General features: G+C 35.2%; 1 protein-coding gene across 8 annotated transcripts in view; it reads left to right on the top strand.

Annotated features, from left to right (window-relative positions):
• SRBD1 (S1 RNA binding domain 1) overlaps positions 1 to 20095 on the top strand; it is a 114478-nt gene that overhangs the window by 75396 nt on the left and 18987 nt on the right. For all 8 annotated transcript variants that reach the window (XM_085543114.1, XM_085543116.1, XM_015857535.3 and 5 more), the window contains one exon: positions 19408 to 19514. In XM_085543114.1, the coding sequence (XP_085399240.1) occupies positions 19408 to 19514 (107 nt within the window). The remainder of the gene's footprint in view (positions 1 to 19407; positions 19515 to 20095) is intronic.

Below are 20095 nucleotides of genomic sequence, written 5' to 3'. Positions count from 1 at the left end.
TTGCCCGCACTTGTCAGTTTGTTTCTGATTGCTCAATTACCAATTCTGGTAGCAGAAGATTATTAGGAAGTTTTTTGTCACTAAATGAAAACAGACCTGGTGAAAACTTTCTCACATGATTTGCACTCCTGATTGTATAAAAATGATACTTCCTATAGTTTCCTGTAAAATAGGTGAAGAAGTTGTTTACTTCCACTAAAGAAGCAGATATGAGCTCCTCTGCAGAATTCCTCAGGTAGAGCATACCCTCTGTGCTAAGCTGTTTAATATTTCCGATGCAATTGCCTTTCTGTGAGGTTACTTGGGCAGAACTAGTTCAAATACAGGCTAGATCGGTTATGAGCCAACAGGGTGGATTTAAACTCCTACAAGACTCCATTCTGATGCAGGAGCAAAATGTGAGCTGCAGGACTGGGATTTGGCAGATCGTCTCAGTGTGGCTCCTCTTTGCATCAGTTTGGAAACAACTGTCTAAAGGCTGAAACAAAAGTGGGCAATAAAAACCTTTTTTTCAAGTGTGTACTGACTGATTGGTTTCCTAAAGGTGTGAGATGATACTGAGTTTTCGTTTTACATTGGAAGTGTTTAGTTACCTTGGATTAAAAAATATATACAATTTTATCAAAGAATAATTTTGCAACTCCTTTCATCTAGGTTTGGTTTAAATTTTCATAGTGTCTGTACAAGTTCTAAAACATTCTTGAAAATACTATAGTAAAATAATAGCCAGTGCATTGGAGATTACTACCGGTGATACTATTGATGTAATATTTATCATATTCATAGAACTTGCATTTTTACTCCAAATGTTAATCTTTTGTGTGAAGTAATTTCATCTTTTATAAGTTCTAGTCGGATTTTAATTAACAAATTTTGTAATTTAAATATTTAAAACTATGGCTGTAGTGAAAGCATCTCCCTATTGCTGAAAGACGGGTGAAAGTGGCAGTCAAGATGTGAATTGCTTGCTTTGAATACATGTGTGCAGTAAACTTAATCATTTTGAATAACAAACTATTCTTCATTAGTGGAGTTCCATAGTTACTATTTGCTGTGAAAGGTTGTGTTGCATCTCTTGTTTTGGTTTTATGAATTAACAGTATATTCATTTGACACATAAGGAAAAATAATATTATCATATTGATTCCAGTTTAGTTCGTGGCAGGGCAGCTGTTGACTTGATATCCAAAAAAACCCCTGAAATTGGCAATAAATAAATACTTGGTTTCAGAAGGACACCAAAAAAAGACCTTTGGAATTTTGCTGAATATAAAATTCTGTTGAATTTAAATTGGTAAACTGTTGGCTAGTATGTGTGGCTTTTGTGTTAAATATGTAAACTAACAATTGGTATGTGCAATACTGAAATACCTGATTTTTTTTTTTCTTTGAACAAATATGAGCTATGGAATGCTGCAAGAACTCTCCTAGTTTCATTTAGCTACGGATTTATTTTTCACGTTAACTGTTTATTAGAAAAAATTCAATAACTGATAAAAATCCTACATTAAGGTTGAAGTTGTAGTGTGGTGCTAATGAGTGTATTTGTTTACGTATTTGATCTGTGACCAATTTATTCCTTTTTGCCTTAAATTAATATGAATTCAAATTAGTGTAAAATTTAGTTTTGCTGTACCTCAAAATAATCCTGTGACAGTTATTATCATTCAGTTGATATCACTGAAAATTGTGCTTTTCACCAGGACATAAAATGCAAGATTGATTTTTCTTTTTTTTAATTTGTTGGTTTTTTAGATTTTTATCTTGCTAATAACACTTTTTTAACAAACAGTACTGGAAAAAAAAGTCATCTCTTCAGAAACTAAAATCATGTTTTGCTAGACAGTGATTAATATCTGTGACCTTTATTTTTGGATCACGAACATAAATATACACTTTTTGCTATGTCAGTCATTGTCTAAGATTTCATCTTTGTTCTGCTTTCCATTACATACCATGAATTATATGAAATTAATTTAATCACTACTCCAAACAGAAATTAAATGTGTCCTAATCCAGAGTTACGTTGTTTGCTTTTACAACTGTAAGTCATAAGTAATTAATTTTCCTTGGAAAATTAATTCACTTACCATTCCCAGTAGCATCATATGTTGACACAGGGTTATAGATAGTTTAATATTTTTGTTCAGCATGTTGGCCTCAACTTTGGAAGACCTTAAATCAAAACAAATTCAAATTTACTCAACTGTACATAATTCAGGGTTATTTAAAGTGAATGTTGTCTTTATTGCTGTCAGCCAGCTGATGATAATGATTCTAAAAGTATGTTCAGTCTTCCAAAATCTGAAAGTCTATGGACAAATGTGTGTTATTTCCTCAGAAATAAGTAAATAAACAGTTTCTCTCCAGACATGTAAATAACACGGCCACTGGAATACTAGCAGTAGTGGCATACATGAGCTCCTCAGAGGACATAACAGCTTGGGAATATGTTATCTCCTGCAAACTGGGGATTCATTATTGTGATTGCACTAGACTTAATTGGGAGCATGGCTCCATTTTGTCACGAGCCGTGGTCCAGTAACAGGGCAGATACATCACGGTGCAGAGGCAGGATGAGGCTGCTTGAGCTGGTGGGCCTGCCCAAGGGCCTCCGAGTAGCCGAGGCCAGGAGTCTTCTGGAATGAGAGAGGCGGCTTTTAAGTCTGATCTATTAAGTTTGTTAGGAGGAATTCTGTTTGTGTGCGTGCACAGCTCCATAAAACATGGTGTTTATTACTTTGGTTTATTTTTATTTATTTATGTCTCCCGGGTGAAACTCCAGTAACGGCAGTGTTGCAGTTCAAACAAGCAAGGCTCATTTCATAGATGTACCTTTGTGGGTTGGTTGCTGCATTTTTCTTGAATGTAGTGGGTCCATGTATACGGCAGTTAATTTGGTATTTGGGGGGTGAAAAGTAAAAATTAGAATTTAATTCCAGTGTGGAGTTACCGGTAAGTCAGGCATAAAAAATATTGTTGCATTAGCAATCAAAGGAAACGACCAAACTACGAGCGCATTGAGGATATACAGTAATGTACCAGACTTGCGTAAAGCAGAGCAGATGGAAGAAAATATTCTTTCAGATGCTTTTTTTTTTTTTTGGTTCATCAAATCATTTATTTATTTTTTATTCAAGGTAAGCAGTAGAGAATGTACAGGAAAGATTTATGTTGACAGAATTGCATCCTATTACTAGTATAAGTGAAGGTTAATTCACCTTTGTGTCTGTGGATACTATAGTTTTATGCATCTCTTGTGTAGGTGCATGTTATGCATCACCAGTTGATGTTTTGGCAGAACTCTCCATTAAATTTAGTGTCTGTTAATTTGAAATTCAATTATTGGAAAAGATGAGTAAATAGGACACCTGATGTCATCCTGTATCTGATAGTTCAACCATTTTTAGTAGGTATTGATGCAGGCTCATTATTAGAGTTAAAATAGTTTCAAAAGTTTCACAGTGATATTTAAAAACAGAAAATCTTCTGTGACTGCAGCAGTGTTTGGCCTTGTGCTTCTTGTGTGTAATGGAAGTTGCATCTTGCTCACTGCTCTGAGGTGTTTGCATATGCGTTCATTACGCAGGCTATCAATTCTAACAAACTGCAATTTCTACCAAGCTTGCAAGAGTTGTTCATTTGTTCATTTTCACCTATTCTGTGATACAGCGCAGCGTTCATCTCAGGAAAAGGAGAAGTGAGCTTTGTCCTTTCCTCATCCTTCCTTGCTGGAGCTTGTGGTGGTCACACACAACAATAGTCTCAGCATACCCTGCTCCAGTCTATCAGCATTCTTATTACACTTCTGTGTTTCTATTGTCTATGAAATGAATGCAGAAAATGTTTTGGGAGCCCGTCAAAAGATCTTGCTGTTCTTACCCATTACTTGGCAGTTTCAGTTTGTATTTCTTTCAGGATATTCCCCTTCATTTCACGATGACAGTGATTATCTAAATTTGCAAGAAAAATTAAGTCAAAGTAATTATTGTTTTAAAAAAAAAAAAAAGAAAGAAAAAGTCTGCGGAAACTATTTCAGGCAAAATTTATGTTTTGAGTTTGACTGTAGTTTTGCATTAGATAATTCAGTGTTGGCACTAATTCTGAAACAAACACTGCTATGAAGTACAATATGAAAAAACCCAAGAAGCAAGAAAAGTGTTTCTCAATGTAAGTGCCTGGCTCTTTGGAGGCCACCAAGAAGTCTACAGTGATTGACGTGCATTCTGGCAGAGCTTTTTTTTCCTGCAGCAGTGCTGAAGTCAGTCAAAGTGTATAGACAAAGCTGAGTGAATACCAGTTTCCCCAGTACAGGGGCTATTTTTTCAGGAAGTCTAACTCAAACCAGATGTTTTGCTTAGACCTAGAGTTTGTTGCTGCCAAGCATCTCATCAGAGGTCAGAGTTCCGGGCTCAGGGCCCTGCTAGAATTCTTTCACAAATTGCTATTCGGTGAGGTTTTAATCCTAATGGAAAGAATAATGTGCTTGTAAAATCTGCAGTTATTACAAACACAGTATACATATTGTGGACTTCAAATGACTACATATTTCATTCCCATAAACAGGGAATGCAGATGAATGCAGTGTGTAATAGTTTTAGACATTCAAACTTAAACCAAGTATATAGTTTATACTGCTGTTAACCATTTGCATTCTTAACACTCCTGTAAAATGAATAGTAATCTTAACTAACAATTGGCAGCTCCTAACAAAATAATAATAAAAAAAAAAAAAACCAAAAAAAAACCTCCAGCACGTTTTGACTTGTAAGCTGTTTCCTGAAGTAAATAGGAAATCCTTATGCTTTGGGGAATGTTCAAAAAGTACTCTGCTTATTAAGGCAGTAGGCTTGGCACAGTTTTTCTTTTCCTTCTTTCCCTTCTTTTTTTTTTCTGTCTCAATTTTTAAATAGCTTGGTAGCAACATTATCTGGCTGAGTTAATCTTACTTCGTCTGTTTATTCATACAGCTAATTGTTAGTCCCTGAAAACTAGAGCAGACATATGCTGCAGCTTACTTGGAAGCAAATGCTGGTAATACAAATTGATAAGAACAAGAACCAGCAATGAAAATTCTCCCTGTATTTCTTGTTTTCTTATTGCAAGCCTTGCTGATAAGCTTCTGTTGTGCTTCAACTGAAGTAAAGGTTGAGTGTAACAATAACCTTCTCAGGTGACTTTTGTGCTGTACTGCAAACCTGCAGCTAGAGAAATGCAGCTTGATTTAATATAAAGATTAATGATATAAATATCGCATATATGTTGGTATGCTATAAAAAACAGTGCTGTAGTGTGAAATCAGGTGATGTGACTAATATCTTGGTACACCAAGGTTGTAGTGATGACTTGTTTGAATGTAATTCTGTGCAGCATCTTAGTTTTCTGTGAATGCTGCTGAAGGTTCATATCTGTTAGTTGCTTGCTTTACTCATACAACTTTCATTCCTATAAGTTGAATTATTTATTACAGCTGTGCTAATCTATCTTGTTACAATTACTGAATTTTGTCACTTCATAAGTGTGTTTTCCTTTTGCTGAGAAGCATAACTTGAGTGGCATCGCTCAGAAGAATTAATATCATACCATTCACACTGTACAGTGATTGCCAGTGATAGTCACACTAGGAAGGGGGCAAGTATAAGTGAAGCAGAATAGCTACACTACTACTGTAAACTGAGTCATACTGAGGTGTTCATCTACCACGCAGTGTATTCACTTATTTATATGTTTATGCTGAGAACTGTGTAATGAATGCTGATTTTATAGAATGGATATTCATACATTTTATAGGGCAGAAATAGCAGTATAGAACCCAGGAGGGCTTCCTTATTAGATGAATCTTTTTCCCATCATCGAATGTAGAGATTTGTGAAATACATAAGTGATTACATCAGTCTATTACTTGAGAAAATGGATGAAGCTGGTATTTAGGTAGCAAATTAATTTTCAGAGACCGTATACATTTCTCAGAGAATTGAAAAATAACTTTGTTCCTGCTGTGAAGGAACTGTGAAAGGAGAATGAATCTGAAGTGTTATTACTAAGCTTGTGTTCCATTACAGTACATGCTAGTGTAAATAATATTTTCCTCTTGTTTACTGAGTGAAAACACATTTACATGTGCAGAACTGGATGAGAAAACTTCTTCTTTCAGTGGTCAGAATATAAATTTTAACTTCATTCTGTTAGAATATGTGTTTTGATTAACTGAAAATATTTATTTTGTTTAATAAACACAACAGCATAGACATGCTGTTTTTGTTGCGAGTTAGATGTTCATGGTGCAAGTGGCTGCCTCAAGGTGAGAAAAGGAGCATTAAAAGGATTTGAAATAAATACATACAACCTAATCATTCAGATGCAATAAAAAGTGGAGTCAAGCTATAGCCTAGTAAGAGAAGCTTTTTCATATTAATGAGTTTCCATTTGCCAATAATTCTGTCATTTGTAACTTGAATCATTCATCACCCCTGCAAATGGTTCTTTCAAGACATTATTTGCAATTTTGTCTTGTGTTTTTGTCCTTGATGTTGTGAAAATGATCGTCTACTGTTACAGGAATGAAAAGAGATCTCATTCAAACATCTTTTGTGTTTCCACTTTCAGTGAAAAATGTTTTTCAAACCTGCAGCTGGTTATTTCTGCAGGAGTTCCCACTTATATTCAGGTTTGATTGACATTTTGAAATGGCAGCTTTTCATGAAAAGCTGTTAACTTGTAGAATTTGGTTATGGTACTAAGACAGACTGACTTTGTTCTACTGTTGGGGCCTGTCCAACCTAAACAGAACCCTGCATCTGAATTTAATAGTGCTACTCAGCACAGAGAGTGCAAGGGCTTTTTTGTTTTTTTCTTGTGTGTTTTCTTTTGTTGTTTTTTTTAACACTGGTGATTCTGATATGTTTTTGAACTTGACCTGATAAGTACTCATCCTCATATCTTTTCCGTGAGTAATTGCATTAATTGGCATTCTCTTTCTTTATCTCTTTTCTTGAGCAAAGAGATTTTGTCAGGTTGCACATCCAGTTCAAGTGTTGGAATAAATTTTCATTCGACGTGATGGAAATAAATGGAAAATGGATTTTATGAATGTACAAATCCCACATCCTGTCTGAGTTTAGATAAAAGTGGCTATCTGCAGCTTTTATTACTTCTAATTTTTGAAGTGTTGGGGGTGAGGGCAAGCTTATGGTATTAACAAATGTTCTGAACAATGATTACTAATTTAATTTCCAATCAAAAATGAGAAAGCAGTGCATAACTTAATTATTCTCCCCTTGTCTTTACCAAGTTGGTCTTTAATATTATGCCGGAATGTTGGAAGTGGAATAGAGACACTACAGAATGGGTTACTCTCTGCATCTATTTCCAAACTTACGAAGATGGATATAAGAATACCCATATGCATTTAACATTAAAAGAGGAGGAGTATTTTTAACTTCAGAACAAATGACTATTTATATAAAGGAACTGGGGGGAAAAAAAATAAGGCCTAAAAATCTGTACATCCTGATCTCCGTCACTTATGTCTACTGTTGTTTTACTTGTTTGTGAAGTAAAACTTTGCAATTATTTGAGTTTTTCCACCATTTGACTGTACAGTCCTGTACAAATAATTTTAAATGACTTGTATGAGAGAGTATTTGAATCTCATTCTGTAAGTAGGTGAGTAATAGTAGTATTCGTTGTTATATAGATATTTTCAAGGAAAAAAAAAATTAAAACAAGAACCACTCACAGCAGTTAGAATTTCTAAATTGAGCTCTACTCATAGCTGACTAATTACTACTTATAAAATCTCTACAGATTTGCACCTGCCATAAATCGATGTCCTTATCCAACCCTATGTTAGTCGAGTAATTACTTTTTGAGGAACGTGTGTATTTTTTTTTCTTCTGGAGTTCTGTATGTCATCTGTATATTTCATCTTCCTTGTCAGATGTATTTCTCATATGTTGATTTGAACTTCAAATCAGCAGCTAGATATATTGGTGCTAGAAATGAGTCCATATGGCACCAGGAAGAAAGTCTTGGAATAAACAAAAAGTTAAATAAAAACAGATAAGTCTTGAGGATTTAAACAAAATATTCCCCCGTGATTCATTGGAAGGTTTGTACCTCTTGTGTTGTTAGAGGTATGTTGGAGGTACAGTTCGAAAAGGAAAAATGAAAGTGTAATTACTTCTGTGAATTGTTAGTTACATTTTATAGTCTGTTTAAAATGCTGAGGCTGGAGTTATCTAAAATGTCCTGCCTATGCTGTCTCTGCAAATATCTCCCAAGCCAGTTGCAGTATAGCACTGGGAACAGGCACATTTTTGCTAGTATTGAATAACATGTGCGTTCCTGCTGTGAAATAAAATGTGATTTTTGTGATCTTTTTCTTTAAAGTCATCTGGTCTAAATGAAAGTGAATGTTTTCTCAGATGCCTTTACTGTAGTTTCTAAATTTTAGAATAAATTTTTGAGTGCCAACTAAAAGCTTGTAGTGTAGATGAACCAACACTTACAGTTTTATCTCATAATTTTGAATGAATGCTTTAGAGCTTGATATGAGCTTTGAAAGTAAAAGCCAGTGTCCTATAGTTACCACCCAGGCTTTACTGTTAGAATCTAATACATGCTGTTGCTATTCCTCCAAGCAAAAGAAAGATACATGGGTACAAGCTTTTCAGTATACCCGTAAGGTCCCTGTGAAATACTAGACCAATTGAATTAAATGGCAAACTGCCCACTGACTTTAAATGGAGCCAGGATTTTGCCCTTTAACTCTATCAAGCCCTAAGGGCAAGCAGGTTTCATTCTTAAACAGACCAAGCGTGGCAGCATTTCAAAGGGAAGTTGAGCCCTTGCAAAGTTTGACCCAAACAATGTAGAATGCAGAGGACAGTGTGGGGAACTTGAACTGCACTAGCGAATACAGGAACAGGTAAATGGCTATTGTCCTGTTGGAAACAGTGGAATATAGTAACAATTTTGAAATGCTATTCCCCATGTTATTTTTGAAAAAGAAGTTGAGGACATGGTTTTTATTTTGTCCTCTTCAACTTTTATCTTTTCAGTTACAGATTCCATTTACTCCTGAATGGTGATGAAATGCAGGCCATGGCCTGTAGTTGCACAGTGGAGTTACTGTCCTTTGCTTTTCATCCTTTCGTTTCCATTACATTTCTTCAAATCTATAGAGGAAATCTATCCTTTCCCTTACCTCTGCTAATGTGACTCTCTGTAGTGGTAGTAAAACTGTGTTGCATCGCTGTTATTTGTATACACTTTGATGAAGTAATATTACAGAGATCTGAAGTAAATCTGTTTTTGCCTTAGATTTTTCTTTATTACCTGTACTCCTTCATCTACGAGGGTTGCTCTGAATGTAATGCAATAATTTGATAATGTTAGCCTGCAATTCAGAGATGGATGTTGGTTGTATAGTGGTAGAAGTTGAACTTTCCAACCAGTATTCCATTATATTTTGTTGCTGTGTCACGTATGGCAGCAGAGGGGCAGTTTGACAGAATGGCATCTGATCTGGAGCCGCATACAAAGCAAAGGTGCAGAGCTGGTTTCCTCAATGCAAAAAAAAAAAAAAAAAAAAAAAAAGCACAAGTTAACATTCACTGATGCTTGCTGAATGTTTATGGAGACTAGACAGTGGATGTGAGCACATTGAAGGAGGGGGCGGTGCATTTCAGCAGTGGTGACAGCGACAGTAGATCACCTCTGCTGGTGCAAGTTTTTACATGCATGGCATGCAGGCTCTTGTTTGCTGTGGGTGAAAATGCGCAGCTGATGGTAGTGACGATGTTGAAAAATAGTAGCTGGAAATGTGCTTTATCAAATAGTGTTATTGTGCTCTTTGTATCTGATGTAGTTTCCATGGACATTAATAGGAGGCATTACTTTCAATGCAACCTACTTTTAGTATGTTGTTAGAAGTGTTTCTGAATAGGACTGTTAAGGAACACAGATATACTGCTGAATGTAGATAAGAATGGTAACAGCCACAGAATTTGTCCTGAGGTACATGCAAAATAGAATATCCATGCTTTATTTTCTTAGCGTTCCTCCCTCCTTCTGTGCGCAAATCATTAGACTGTCTTTCCTTTTTATCGCATCCTGATATCTGATCTGTTGTTACTAGGTACTATATAATTTCCCAGCTCTATTTAGTCAGCCAGTGTGTTTCATTCATAATCTTTTCTGAAAAGCCAGTGTCCCAGGTAAATGCCGTATTTCAATGTGTTGTGGAGTTTAATTTTAAAGGGCTTTAGGAAGAAGTTAGCTAAGAGCTAATGCTTCTCTTTCTTTGAATGTCTGCATCCTGATTTTTAGAAATGTTTTATTTTTTGGGGGGGGGAGAGCAATATTGTAATATTAAAAACCTCCTCCTTTTAAATCCTCTCTAGATGGTCCAGCTTGGGACATTTTTAGTTTTTCTACCTGTGTTGTATGAAATCAGTATCTTAAGAATAAAATTACCTTAGACAATCTTGGAGCTATTTGATTATGCCTGTAAGCTGGTCTCGTTGATGATTCTAGCAGATAGTTTTCATCATTAGGGCTTGGGATCAGCTTTTAGAGTTGTAAATTCACTCTATTAGTATTTAATTAAATTGCTATTAAATAGCAGTTCTCATTCAGACCTTAAATCGTAGTCTAATGATATAGCCGGATCTCATCTAAGTCTTGATACCTATGTGAAAACAATTTATAGAGCACAGCAGCGTAATTTTGACCTCTAAGGTTGGGCATATAAACCCTTCCTCTGGACCAGAATATAATGGATTCAGTTGCAGCATTTTCCTCTCTCCAGCTGTAATAACTAAGACAAGTGCTTAATAGGAAATTATTTTTAGTTCCTAAAACAGAATCTTTTATTAAAAAGAATCGTTTCCCATCAATGGATGCACGCCACAACTCAAAGCAAAGAAGCAAAAAACATTTGTAAGCTGCCCTTGAACCATACAATTAGAGAACATAATGATCAGTACATGAACATAATAAAATTTTGGGAGCATAGGATGTTATTGGGTAATTATGCTTAGGTTGCAGACAGGAAAGGAAGAATTGAGTTCTCAGTGACTACATTTCATTGACTTCCTCTATGGCTTAAGATAAATTACTAAGTTTTTATGTTTTTAGTTTGTCATCTGTAAAGCTAGGACTGTTCTTATGTACCTGTATCTTAAGTAGTGTGAAGGTGAAAGGTTCAGCAATGTTTTTATGTATGTGTCTGGCAGGGGATGTTATTGCTGTTGTGTTTTCATGATATTCTAGCAAAACCAGAACTGTTACTGTAAAAAATATATCCACTAGATTCTATCATCTTCAGGTCAACTGGTACACCAAAACCAAAAGTTACGGCTTGGTATGTCCATGGTACCAGCTACCTATTAGTTGTTGAGAATGCATCCTTCTTTTGTGATGGAAGGTAGTACTTGGGCCAGGGCTGGTGACAAGGACTTGCCAGGTAATGTTGTCTACATCCTCTCATCACAAGTGGGTTAAATTCACTCCTTTTTCCAGCCTAGCCAGGCACTTGCTGCAGACCATTCTGAAAGACTTGCACTTAAGCTTTTTTGCCAAGCTTTGGGTATTCTAGAAGTTGAAGTTTGGTCATAGCTGACTGAAGGAGTCTCAGATGTCTAATTTCTGATCAGAGCAATTTCTGCCTCATGTAATGGAAAGGCAGAAGCTTCATGCTTCTGTTGAAGTTGTTTAGAATAATGGTTGACTTTTGGTGTTCTTAAAATACAAATTCCAGACAAAAAGGAGTATACAATAATTTAGGATTTTTTTTTTCCATATTTGAAAATTCTGGACTCTTGCAGAGTGAGTAATAAGGCAGCTGAATATACGCAGAATGTACTTTTCTGATTTGGTTGGAGACATCTGGTACCACATCCCTTAAATGTCAACTTTGCAAATCACAAAATCAAGGTAAAACTAATATTGAAGTTATGCCCTTAATAATTACAGAGGGACATCAGCTGATGACTTCAATGGGGCAGGCCTGATTCTGTATTGCTCTCCTTGTTGAAAAATAGTGGGATGCTTGTGAAATACTGGGATGTGGACATGAGTGATACTAAATCAAAAGTAGTTTTAGTTCCTTTCTATCTTGGTTATATACCAGTCTCTCAGCTTTTAGTTCTAAAAGTTTGTACAAATAGAGATCTCCATTCTCTCTTCCATTTACACTTGAGCAAAACAAACCTGAGGCAGTCCTGGAATGCAGAACAGTTGCCTCTTGGAATAATTCCTTTAATAATTGAAGCTAATACATATGCTTTTAAGATTATGGTATATAGAGTTTCAAAACTGCAGAGTTTACATTTTCTAATATCTTTTTATTACTATTATTATTTTAATAGTTTATGATTTTTTTTTCACCTTGTGTAAAAGTATATGTGGTTGAACATTAAATAAATTATTTTTAAAAATTAAGGAAAATATAAGTTTTTAAGACATTACAGACTTAAACTTTGTGAACTTCAAGTCAATAATAATAACACAGTGATTATGTTTATGTTCAGATCTTCTACTAGACAATACCTGTGTTTGACAAATTTGCTACTCTACAGAATTTTACATTATTTTCTGCATTGTTATTTCAGTGTACAGTGTAGTAAATGCACTGCTGGTATTTATACCATTCACCTAGTTTGATCTCTGTTTTTTATATTATGCTAATTACTTCATCAGTAATGTGCTATTGACAGCAATGGTGGGCCTGAAGTGCTGCCGCTTTTTTGAGAGTGGGAAAAATATTGATATTCTTGTTCAGTTGTAAAAAGTTGTCACAGGGTAGTTTTTGTTGCTGAAAACAAGTTACAGTTAGTTTCTTAGTCAGCCCTGTCAACTTTTCAATTTTCAATATGCAAATGTTTTTCTTGTGTTTCATGTGTAATAGGAAAAGAACTGGATACACGTTTTAATGCAAAGTTTGTTAATCTTAGCACAGAGCAGATTTTGAAAGGCACAAGTTTACTATATCATGGAGGGGTTTTTACCAATTATTTATACTTTTGCTGTAAATATAACTTTGCTGTCATATGTAATAAGTGGTGCTGAAATTGGTTTCAATTATCAAAGATGTGAATGACACAATGGATGCTTATGTACTGTGCCTGTTAAATCCATAAACACTGGTGCTGAACAAACTTCTGTTTTTTCACATTTCCTGATTTTCTGTCAGCTTTGTCTTTCATGGGTCATTCGATAAACACTACTCTGGTTGACTCCTTTGTGCTGCCATATGTCAATCAAAATCAAGTGCCTGCTTCTTAGCAAGGAGAGAAAATAAGCTTGCTTTATTTAAGTTTGGCTGTGCTTTCTGCAGAACAGTGCCTTGCATTTTGTTTCATTCCTAGCGTGTTTTTGCCTTGAGCTATGCAGTGGAAGAGGTTGGGACAGAAAAGAGAAGGAGCCTCCAATGAAAGCAAAGGAGGAGATAAAGATTGGGATTTGAAGCTGTTTTTTAAGGGTATTAAATTTGAACAAATATGTTTAAAAAAAGAAAGGGGGGGTGGAGGAGGGGGATGAAAGGGTCTCATGAGTATTTTCACATTAGATTAAAATATTTCTTTTTACTTAACTGTCACATAACTAATTCTGTTGATATGAGATTAGAGAACTGCTAAAAGTCATTTTTGGCATAAATGCTTTTTTTTTTTTTCTAATGAGAGAATGGATATGTAATGTTTAATAATAAGTTCTGTCCATTGCTGATATGAATATTATGTTAATCACCACACAGAACAGGTGCTAAGTGTGTACATTAGCTCTGGGAAACCCAGTGAGCACGAAAAGTTCCTTATATTAGAATTGCAGAATACATGCATCAACTCCACATACCCTTAAATGGACTTGTATTTTTTTTTTTTTTTTTTTTGCTGTAGTTGGTAGTGTTTAAGTATCATGTTTCTTATGAGAGTCAAGTAGAAGGGACCCCAGTATGTCTTCTGTGAAGGGCTTCTGTTTGTGTAGACTTTTGTCAAGCTCTTAACATCGCCTGGGGTCTCACTTTGCCCTGGATGAGACCAGTTGGAATTTTATATCCTATTGCTGCTGTTCCTCACCCTTTTGATGGAAGGGAATGGTCGCTGGCTTCAGACTAAACAGGATTCCCACATTCCTCAGGAAAGACACAGTTCCTTCTCCATCTGAAAAGGAATAGAAGCTGAGTGTAATTTTGTTTTTTTCCTTTTTCCTCTCTTACACTTTTGCACTTTCCAGAAAAATCCCTGAGTGACACTTTTGCCTTTCAGATGTCTGAAATCACCTGTGAAACTCCAGTTCTGATGTTCCCCGCTTTGTCTTCCTGTAGTATTGCTGGATAATCCCCATATCTTTTGAGCTTCAACCTCCCTAGGATGTGGTTTTGTACGGAAATGGGAATGTAGATTTTTCCTTTAGATTTCTGGAATATCACTTTTACTGCATCTGTTAGGGTGCAAGAACAAGTAAATAGAAGATGAATTTCAGCAACTTGCAAGTGGCTTGAAGCACTGACATGATCAAGTGTGTATTTTTGTTTTCTTTTTCAGTGTTGAATCTTAACAGACATTGTTTTTGTTTTATCATTTTCTTTGAAAACACAAATCTATTTCTCTTGGAGTACTTCAGTAATAGTAATGTACCATTAAAATAAACAGAATTCAGATTTTTTTAAAACAAGAAATGAATCAGAGTTAAGTACATAGGATAACAATATATCCCTTAACAATATAATATTTGGAGAAGTCGCTATCTTCAAAAGAAATTCTTTAAGTCAGGACCTTTTATCAAACATCAGAGGAATAAGCTTGTTTTCTTAAGAGTGTAACTGAAAGGGGTTTTCCAGGGGATGCTAGAAATTAAAACCGCAGTCTGAATTTTCCTGTGAATCCACCTGACAAGGGTGGTAAAGGTACACTTATAATTTTAATTTTTTTAGAATTTTCCAATTCTGCCCATGAAAACTACTCATTGTTAGATAATTGTGTTAGTCCTGCTGTACTTAGTCTTGTCCTGAATGCATTTTGCTTCTAGCTTTCACAAGCATTTGAAGTGCAATGGATCGTATATGAGCCACAGCACTGGCAGAGAATGTTTTTCCCTTCTCAAAATTTTAAGCAAAATACATTTCTATGGATTGACTCTCTATAACATGATATAGCTCTGAACTTTGCTTAGCATGTGTTATCTCACCTAATTTCTCATTCAGTAAATGTCATTCAGGCTGCAAGGTTACACCTTTTTTTAAAGAAAGTATATATGTTTTTAAGGGCAATGTTGGCTAGTCTCACATGCCAATATTAAAATTCATGGGTACAGAAGTTAATGGTAGGTACCAAAAAAATAATGTTTTATGAGCTGCTAGAAGTATTTCAAAACTCAGGGAGGAAAAAAAAAACAACAACAAAAACATTTACTCCTTTACTTCATTGAAGGCTGACTTGAATTCAAAGGACAAGTGAGGTATAATTTGATCAGAAATGTTGGCCGTGTTACCGTTCCTCCTGGCCTCAGTCCATAACCCAATGCCTGTTGCACAGGATCATGAGCTCTTACCCTCCCTGCTACTTCGTGGGCAGCAGCATTAGGTCATGTCTGTGCTGAGCCTGTGGGCTCTGGGGAATGGCTGATTACTTTCCAACTGGGCTGGAAGGTGGCTGGCTCGACTCCTGGGTATTGTAAAATAATAATGAAGTGTGGGTTGGTCTTGTTGATTTCTACTAATTTAATAAATATACAATATATGTATTTAAAAGTCACTGTGTTTTGCAATAGAATTTTGAACTGTTTCTTTCACACAAAACACAATCCTAATTTATTTCCTGAAAGTATGATTTTTATAGCAGCTTTGGAATAGGTTGCTGAGTGCGTTGGTTATGTGCGTTGTTCTATTTGTCTGGGGTTATTGTGTTGACAAAGGTAAAGAGCTTAAAGCTGCTATTTACAAAAGGTTGCAATTTAGTGTTGTTCTAGTCTAGCTCTACTACTATGGTATTTTGAGAGTTTGGTCAAGTAAAGTCAGGGTACATATCCACCATTTGTTCTCATACAGACACAGCACACCTCCAGGCTACATGCAAACAGTGGTTCTTTCCCTTCATACATTTGTGGTGCTGATGATACATGTACTTTTATAGGGACTATATTGCTAGAGATCTCATTTTGAGTACAACAGGTTTTTGAAAAATGGCTTTCAATTAGTGTTGTAGCATCATTTCAAGGTTTTTAGTAGCATTAATTGTTTCCAGTGAGTGCACGTAGCTCTTCAGAGTGAGCAAGACAGCAGTCCTTGCTGGGTAATTCCTTAGAAAACAAATACTAAAATACTGTTACAGTGTCTGATATTTCTAAGCACAGATTACTTTCTATAGTTGAGAAGGTCGCAGTTTTTATTCAAAGCAAGTGAGTAGTGTGGCTTCTAGTAGTGTCTGAATAATATGATATCACCCCAGTGCATATAAATAGCATACAGAAGTGTATAATATCAAACCTCTGATACTGGAGAAGGCAAATAAATTTTCTGGAAGACAGAAAGATGCTTAAGCCTTTCTAAAGTATAATCTGTTAGCAATAGAAATTCTTTACAATGATACTGGGATCATAAAGTAATGCTTTTAACTACTTCTAGAAACTGAGCTCATAACGCTACCCTTTGCTTTGTATCAATGTAAAGAGAGGTGTAGAAATTTCTCCATCACAGCAAAAGGAATCTGCAAAGGTCTTGGAAGGCAGATTTGCTGGCTGGAAAGTTTTCTGTCATTTGCAAATTGATTTCATTTTCTAGCTTGAATATATTGTACATCTGAGAGGTATTGGTAGCTTTGAGACATGTTTACTAAGACAGCTGCACCGTCTTATGTTTATCTTGATCTTTCACACGTACCTTTCTGCTTTTTCCTCATCCATACCTTGATATACATGCTGGGATGTGCATTCCAAGTGGTATTTCTGTTAGATGTTGGAGTTCTTGGCCAAAGAAATAACTGTTGAATCAATTTTTTTTGCCAAGTTGTTTGCATTGTTACTTGAATTTTACAGTAAGTATTGTATCCAGTGTTTTAAATCATCAGATAAATGCCACTTTGACTTATGAAACAGAGGAATCATGAGCACTGATCTTTATTCCATTAGTATAAGTATTTCAGGATTCTTTACTTTGTAGTATAGTTGTCTGATTTGCTTCTGAGTTCACCCTTAGCAGAACTGGAACTAAAGCTCTTGCTGAATCAAGTCTCATACAAAGAACTGCTTGGAAAGACTTGGCCAGATCTGTATGTTTCCTTTACCTTCTTTGCTGTATTTCAGTCTATTAAATATTGTGGAGATGACGATGAATGTTTGAGTGTTGATTTGCATAACTGTGTATTTCTCCTACTGAAAAATGATCATTTTAAAGAGTGAGACCGAAAGCTATGGAAACAGCATTCTACCCAACCATTGTCACAGACTTGCTGCTTTTTGTTCTAATTAATTTTTTAAACATATATGTTTAAAAATTAAAAACAAACAACAACAATATACACTCTGTGTGTGTGTACATATGTATGTGTGTGTGTGTATGTATGTATAGTGACCAAGAATTATGAATTTGTGAATCAGCTTCCAAGCGCCTTGGAGTGAGTCAGTATCCTTACTCAAAAGCAAAACAATTTTTTGAGTACTGTGCATTTTTAGCTCTTATTGCCTTCTTCTGTCATAAAGAAAATAGAAGTTAATATATTTAGCTTACAAAATTTTAAGTTTGTTACTTTGTGGAAAATCCAATTCAGTATTTGGCAGTTGTACTTGTCAAAGAACAGAGAATTTGGGCATTTCTGAGCAATTTTGGTGTTTTATTCTCATACCCATCTATTAGTCTCTGTTTACATAAATACATCTGTGTGTGTGTGAGCAGGAATGTTCTAGTTCTAGTACATACTCAACTGACGACAAAAGGAAGGAATATATAGAACGTTATTACTAAGAGAAGCTACATCTTCAGAAAGACAAAAATATAGAAATGTAAGACAAGTGGGTTTTTTTTGTTGGTTTTCTTGTGTGTTTCTCTTTATGTGTCTATTCAGAAAAAAAACTATGATATACTAGTAATACATTAGTAAGTATAAATCGTTTGGTCTGCAAAATGTTCGATTAGGCTTTTTGTTTCTGAGGTTCACAATAAAATGTCATAGTAGATGATATCATAAAACACATTTGCATTACCTGGAACGAGGGGCTAAGTGATACACTGGCATAAGTTTTAGGCTTTTTATAGATATTAGGCAATCACTCAATAGTGAACTACAAATATTAGTAAATTGAAGTTGATGCTGTTGGCATGTTAAATTTAATTATGAAAACTTTAAAAGATCTGAATGGCTTTAGAAGATTAAACAAAGTAGTGGGTGAAGTGTTTGGTGCTTTGGCTCAATTCCAGTCTGGTGTCCTAAAATGAATGCATCACAAAACCACAACAGATCAACTCAGATTTACATGAGTGACGTATAAGAGCCCTGAAGCTAAGCCAACATAGTGATTGAATTAGCTCCTGCATTCAGAGAGGCTTCTCCCTCCAGGTCAGACTTCTAAGCACTGATGGATATGTGTGGGGAACTAAAAGTTATAGGTTGAAGTATGCCTGTGCTGTGAAGGGAAAGAAATCTTAGAGCTTCAGAACTTTTATCTTTTATCTTTGACAAGTGTGATAGATTTATTTTTTTATTTTTTTATTTTTTTGAGGGGGTGGAGCAAATGAGGAAACGTTATGAACAGTAATGGAAAAAGTAGAAGAATTTCCTTTAGTGGTGCTTCTGTCAAGGACCTGCCAATCTCCCAAGAAATCTGTTTAAAATCTGAAACACATCATTGCTGCAGGGTCGATATGTACCTAATGTATTTTCCACACTTACACAATATTTAGATTGTTCTTCTAGTGTCGGTACTGTAGTATTGATGCTAATACAAATGTGTATGCGAGTGAAAAAGAACAGCATTTATGATCTTTTCTCCAAATACCTTATTTTGAAAACTCTACCTTATTATTAATCACTCAAAGTGATGGTATGCATAAATGTCAGATTAAAGTAAGGACAGTGGATGAACAGAAACATTCCTCCTTTAAAGAAAGCATTATGCATTTAATGTAGTTTTGGTTTTTATGTATTTTGGCGAATTACTTATTAAATAAGAAAGAGAAGTTGATATGAAGAGTGACAAATTCTAGGGATCTTTATTATGACAGAAGTGTGGCAAGAAAAAACACCAAAGACAAAAACAAAAACATTTTACTGTTTGATTTTAACAGGTACCATCACGTAAGTTATTGATAAGTTCCAGCAAGGATTGCATTAATGTTACTTAAATAAGAACCTTAAACAATAGTTTGCTTCAGTATTTCAGTAACCTGATATCTCCATTTTTGTTTCACAGCATGATGTATCACAGACCTTGCTCAAAGCAACTCTGGACAGTGTGGTTGAAGAGTGTGTCAGCTTTGTAGGAGTTGATATTAACATCTGCTCAGAAATACTATTAAGGTGAGTCAAACATTTTCCTATTCCAGTAATTACATGGCTCTGGATCACAGAGTCTCTGTTTAGTCTGCCATCTGACTTTTACTCAGCTGGAGCGAATGGGTCTTGTGTTAGACTTCCAATTACATGAAAATGACACAATACTGCAGTATTTCACTGTCCTTGGAGTTCATTTTTTAGGGGTATGTGTGATTCTTCAGGTAAAACTATACCTTGGAGGAAAACAGGTTAAAAAAATTTGAACCAACACTGCAATTTAGAAAAACTTCTTTATAACTAATGTGTATTTCTGCAGTAAGAAAGGATTTTTCAAATGTACTTTCTGTCCCTTCAAAGGTATTTTTGTATGTACTAAGCAAAAAAGGCTGTAAAAATCTAGTGGGCAAAGAAGAAAGGATATAATTTAAGGGGAAGTTTTGACAAGTGCATTTTTTAATGTAATTTTTTTTTAAAAGTAATTATTCCATATTTAGTTGGAAAAATATTCTGGATTTTATTTCTCTTGGTTAGAAATTAATTTCATTCTTTCTTGAATATCATACTTTCTTATCCATTAAGTGCACTTGTTACTAGATATTGCACTT

Source organism: Coturnix japonica, chromosome 3 (genome assembly GCF_054131305.1).
Source record: "Coturnix japonica strain WE chromosome 3, WE-NBRP24, whole genome shotgun sequence".
NCBI classification, from domain to species: domain Eukaryota; kingdom Metazoa; phylum Chordata; class Aves; order Galliformes; family Phasianidae; genus Coturnix; species Coturnix japonica.
The sequence above is the reverse complement of the archived record's forward strand: the minus strand, read 5'-3'. Positions and strand labels throughout refer to the sequence as shown.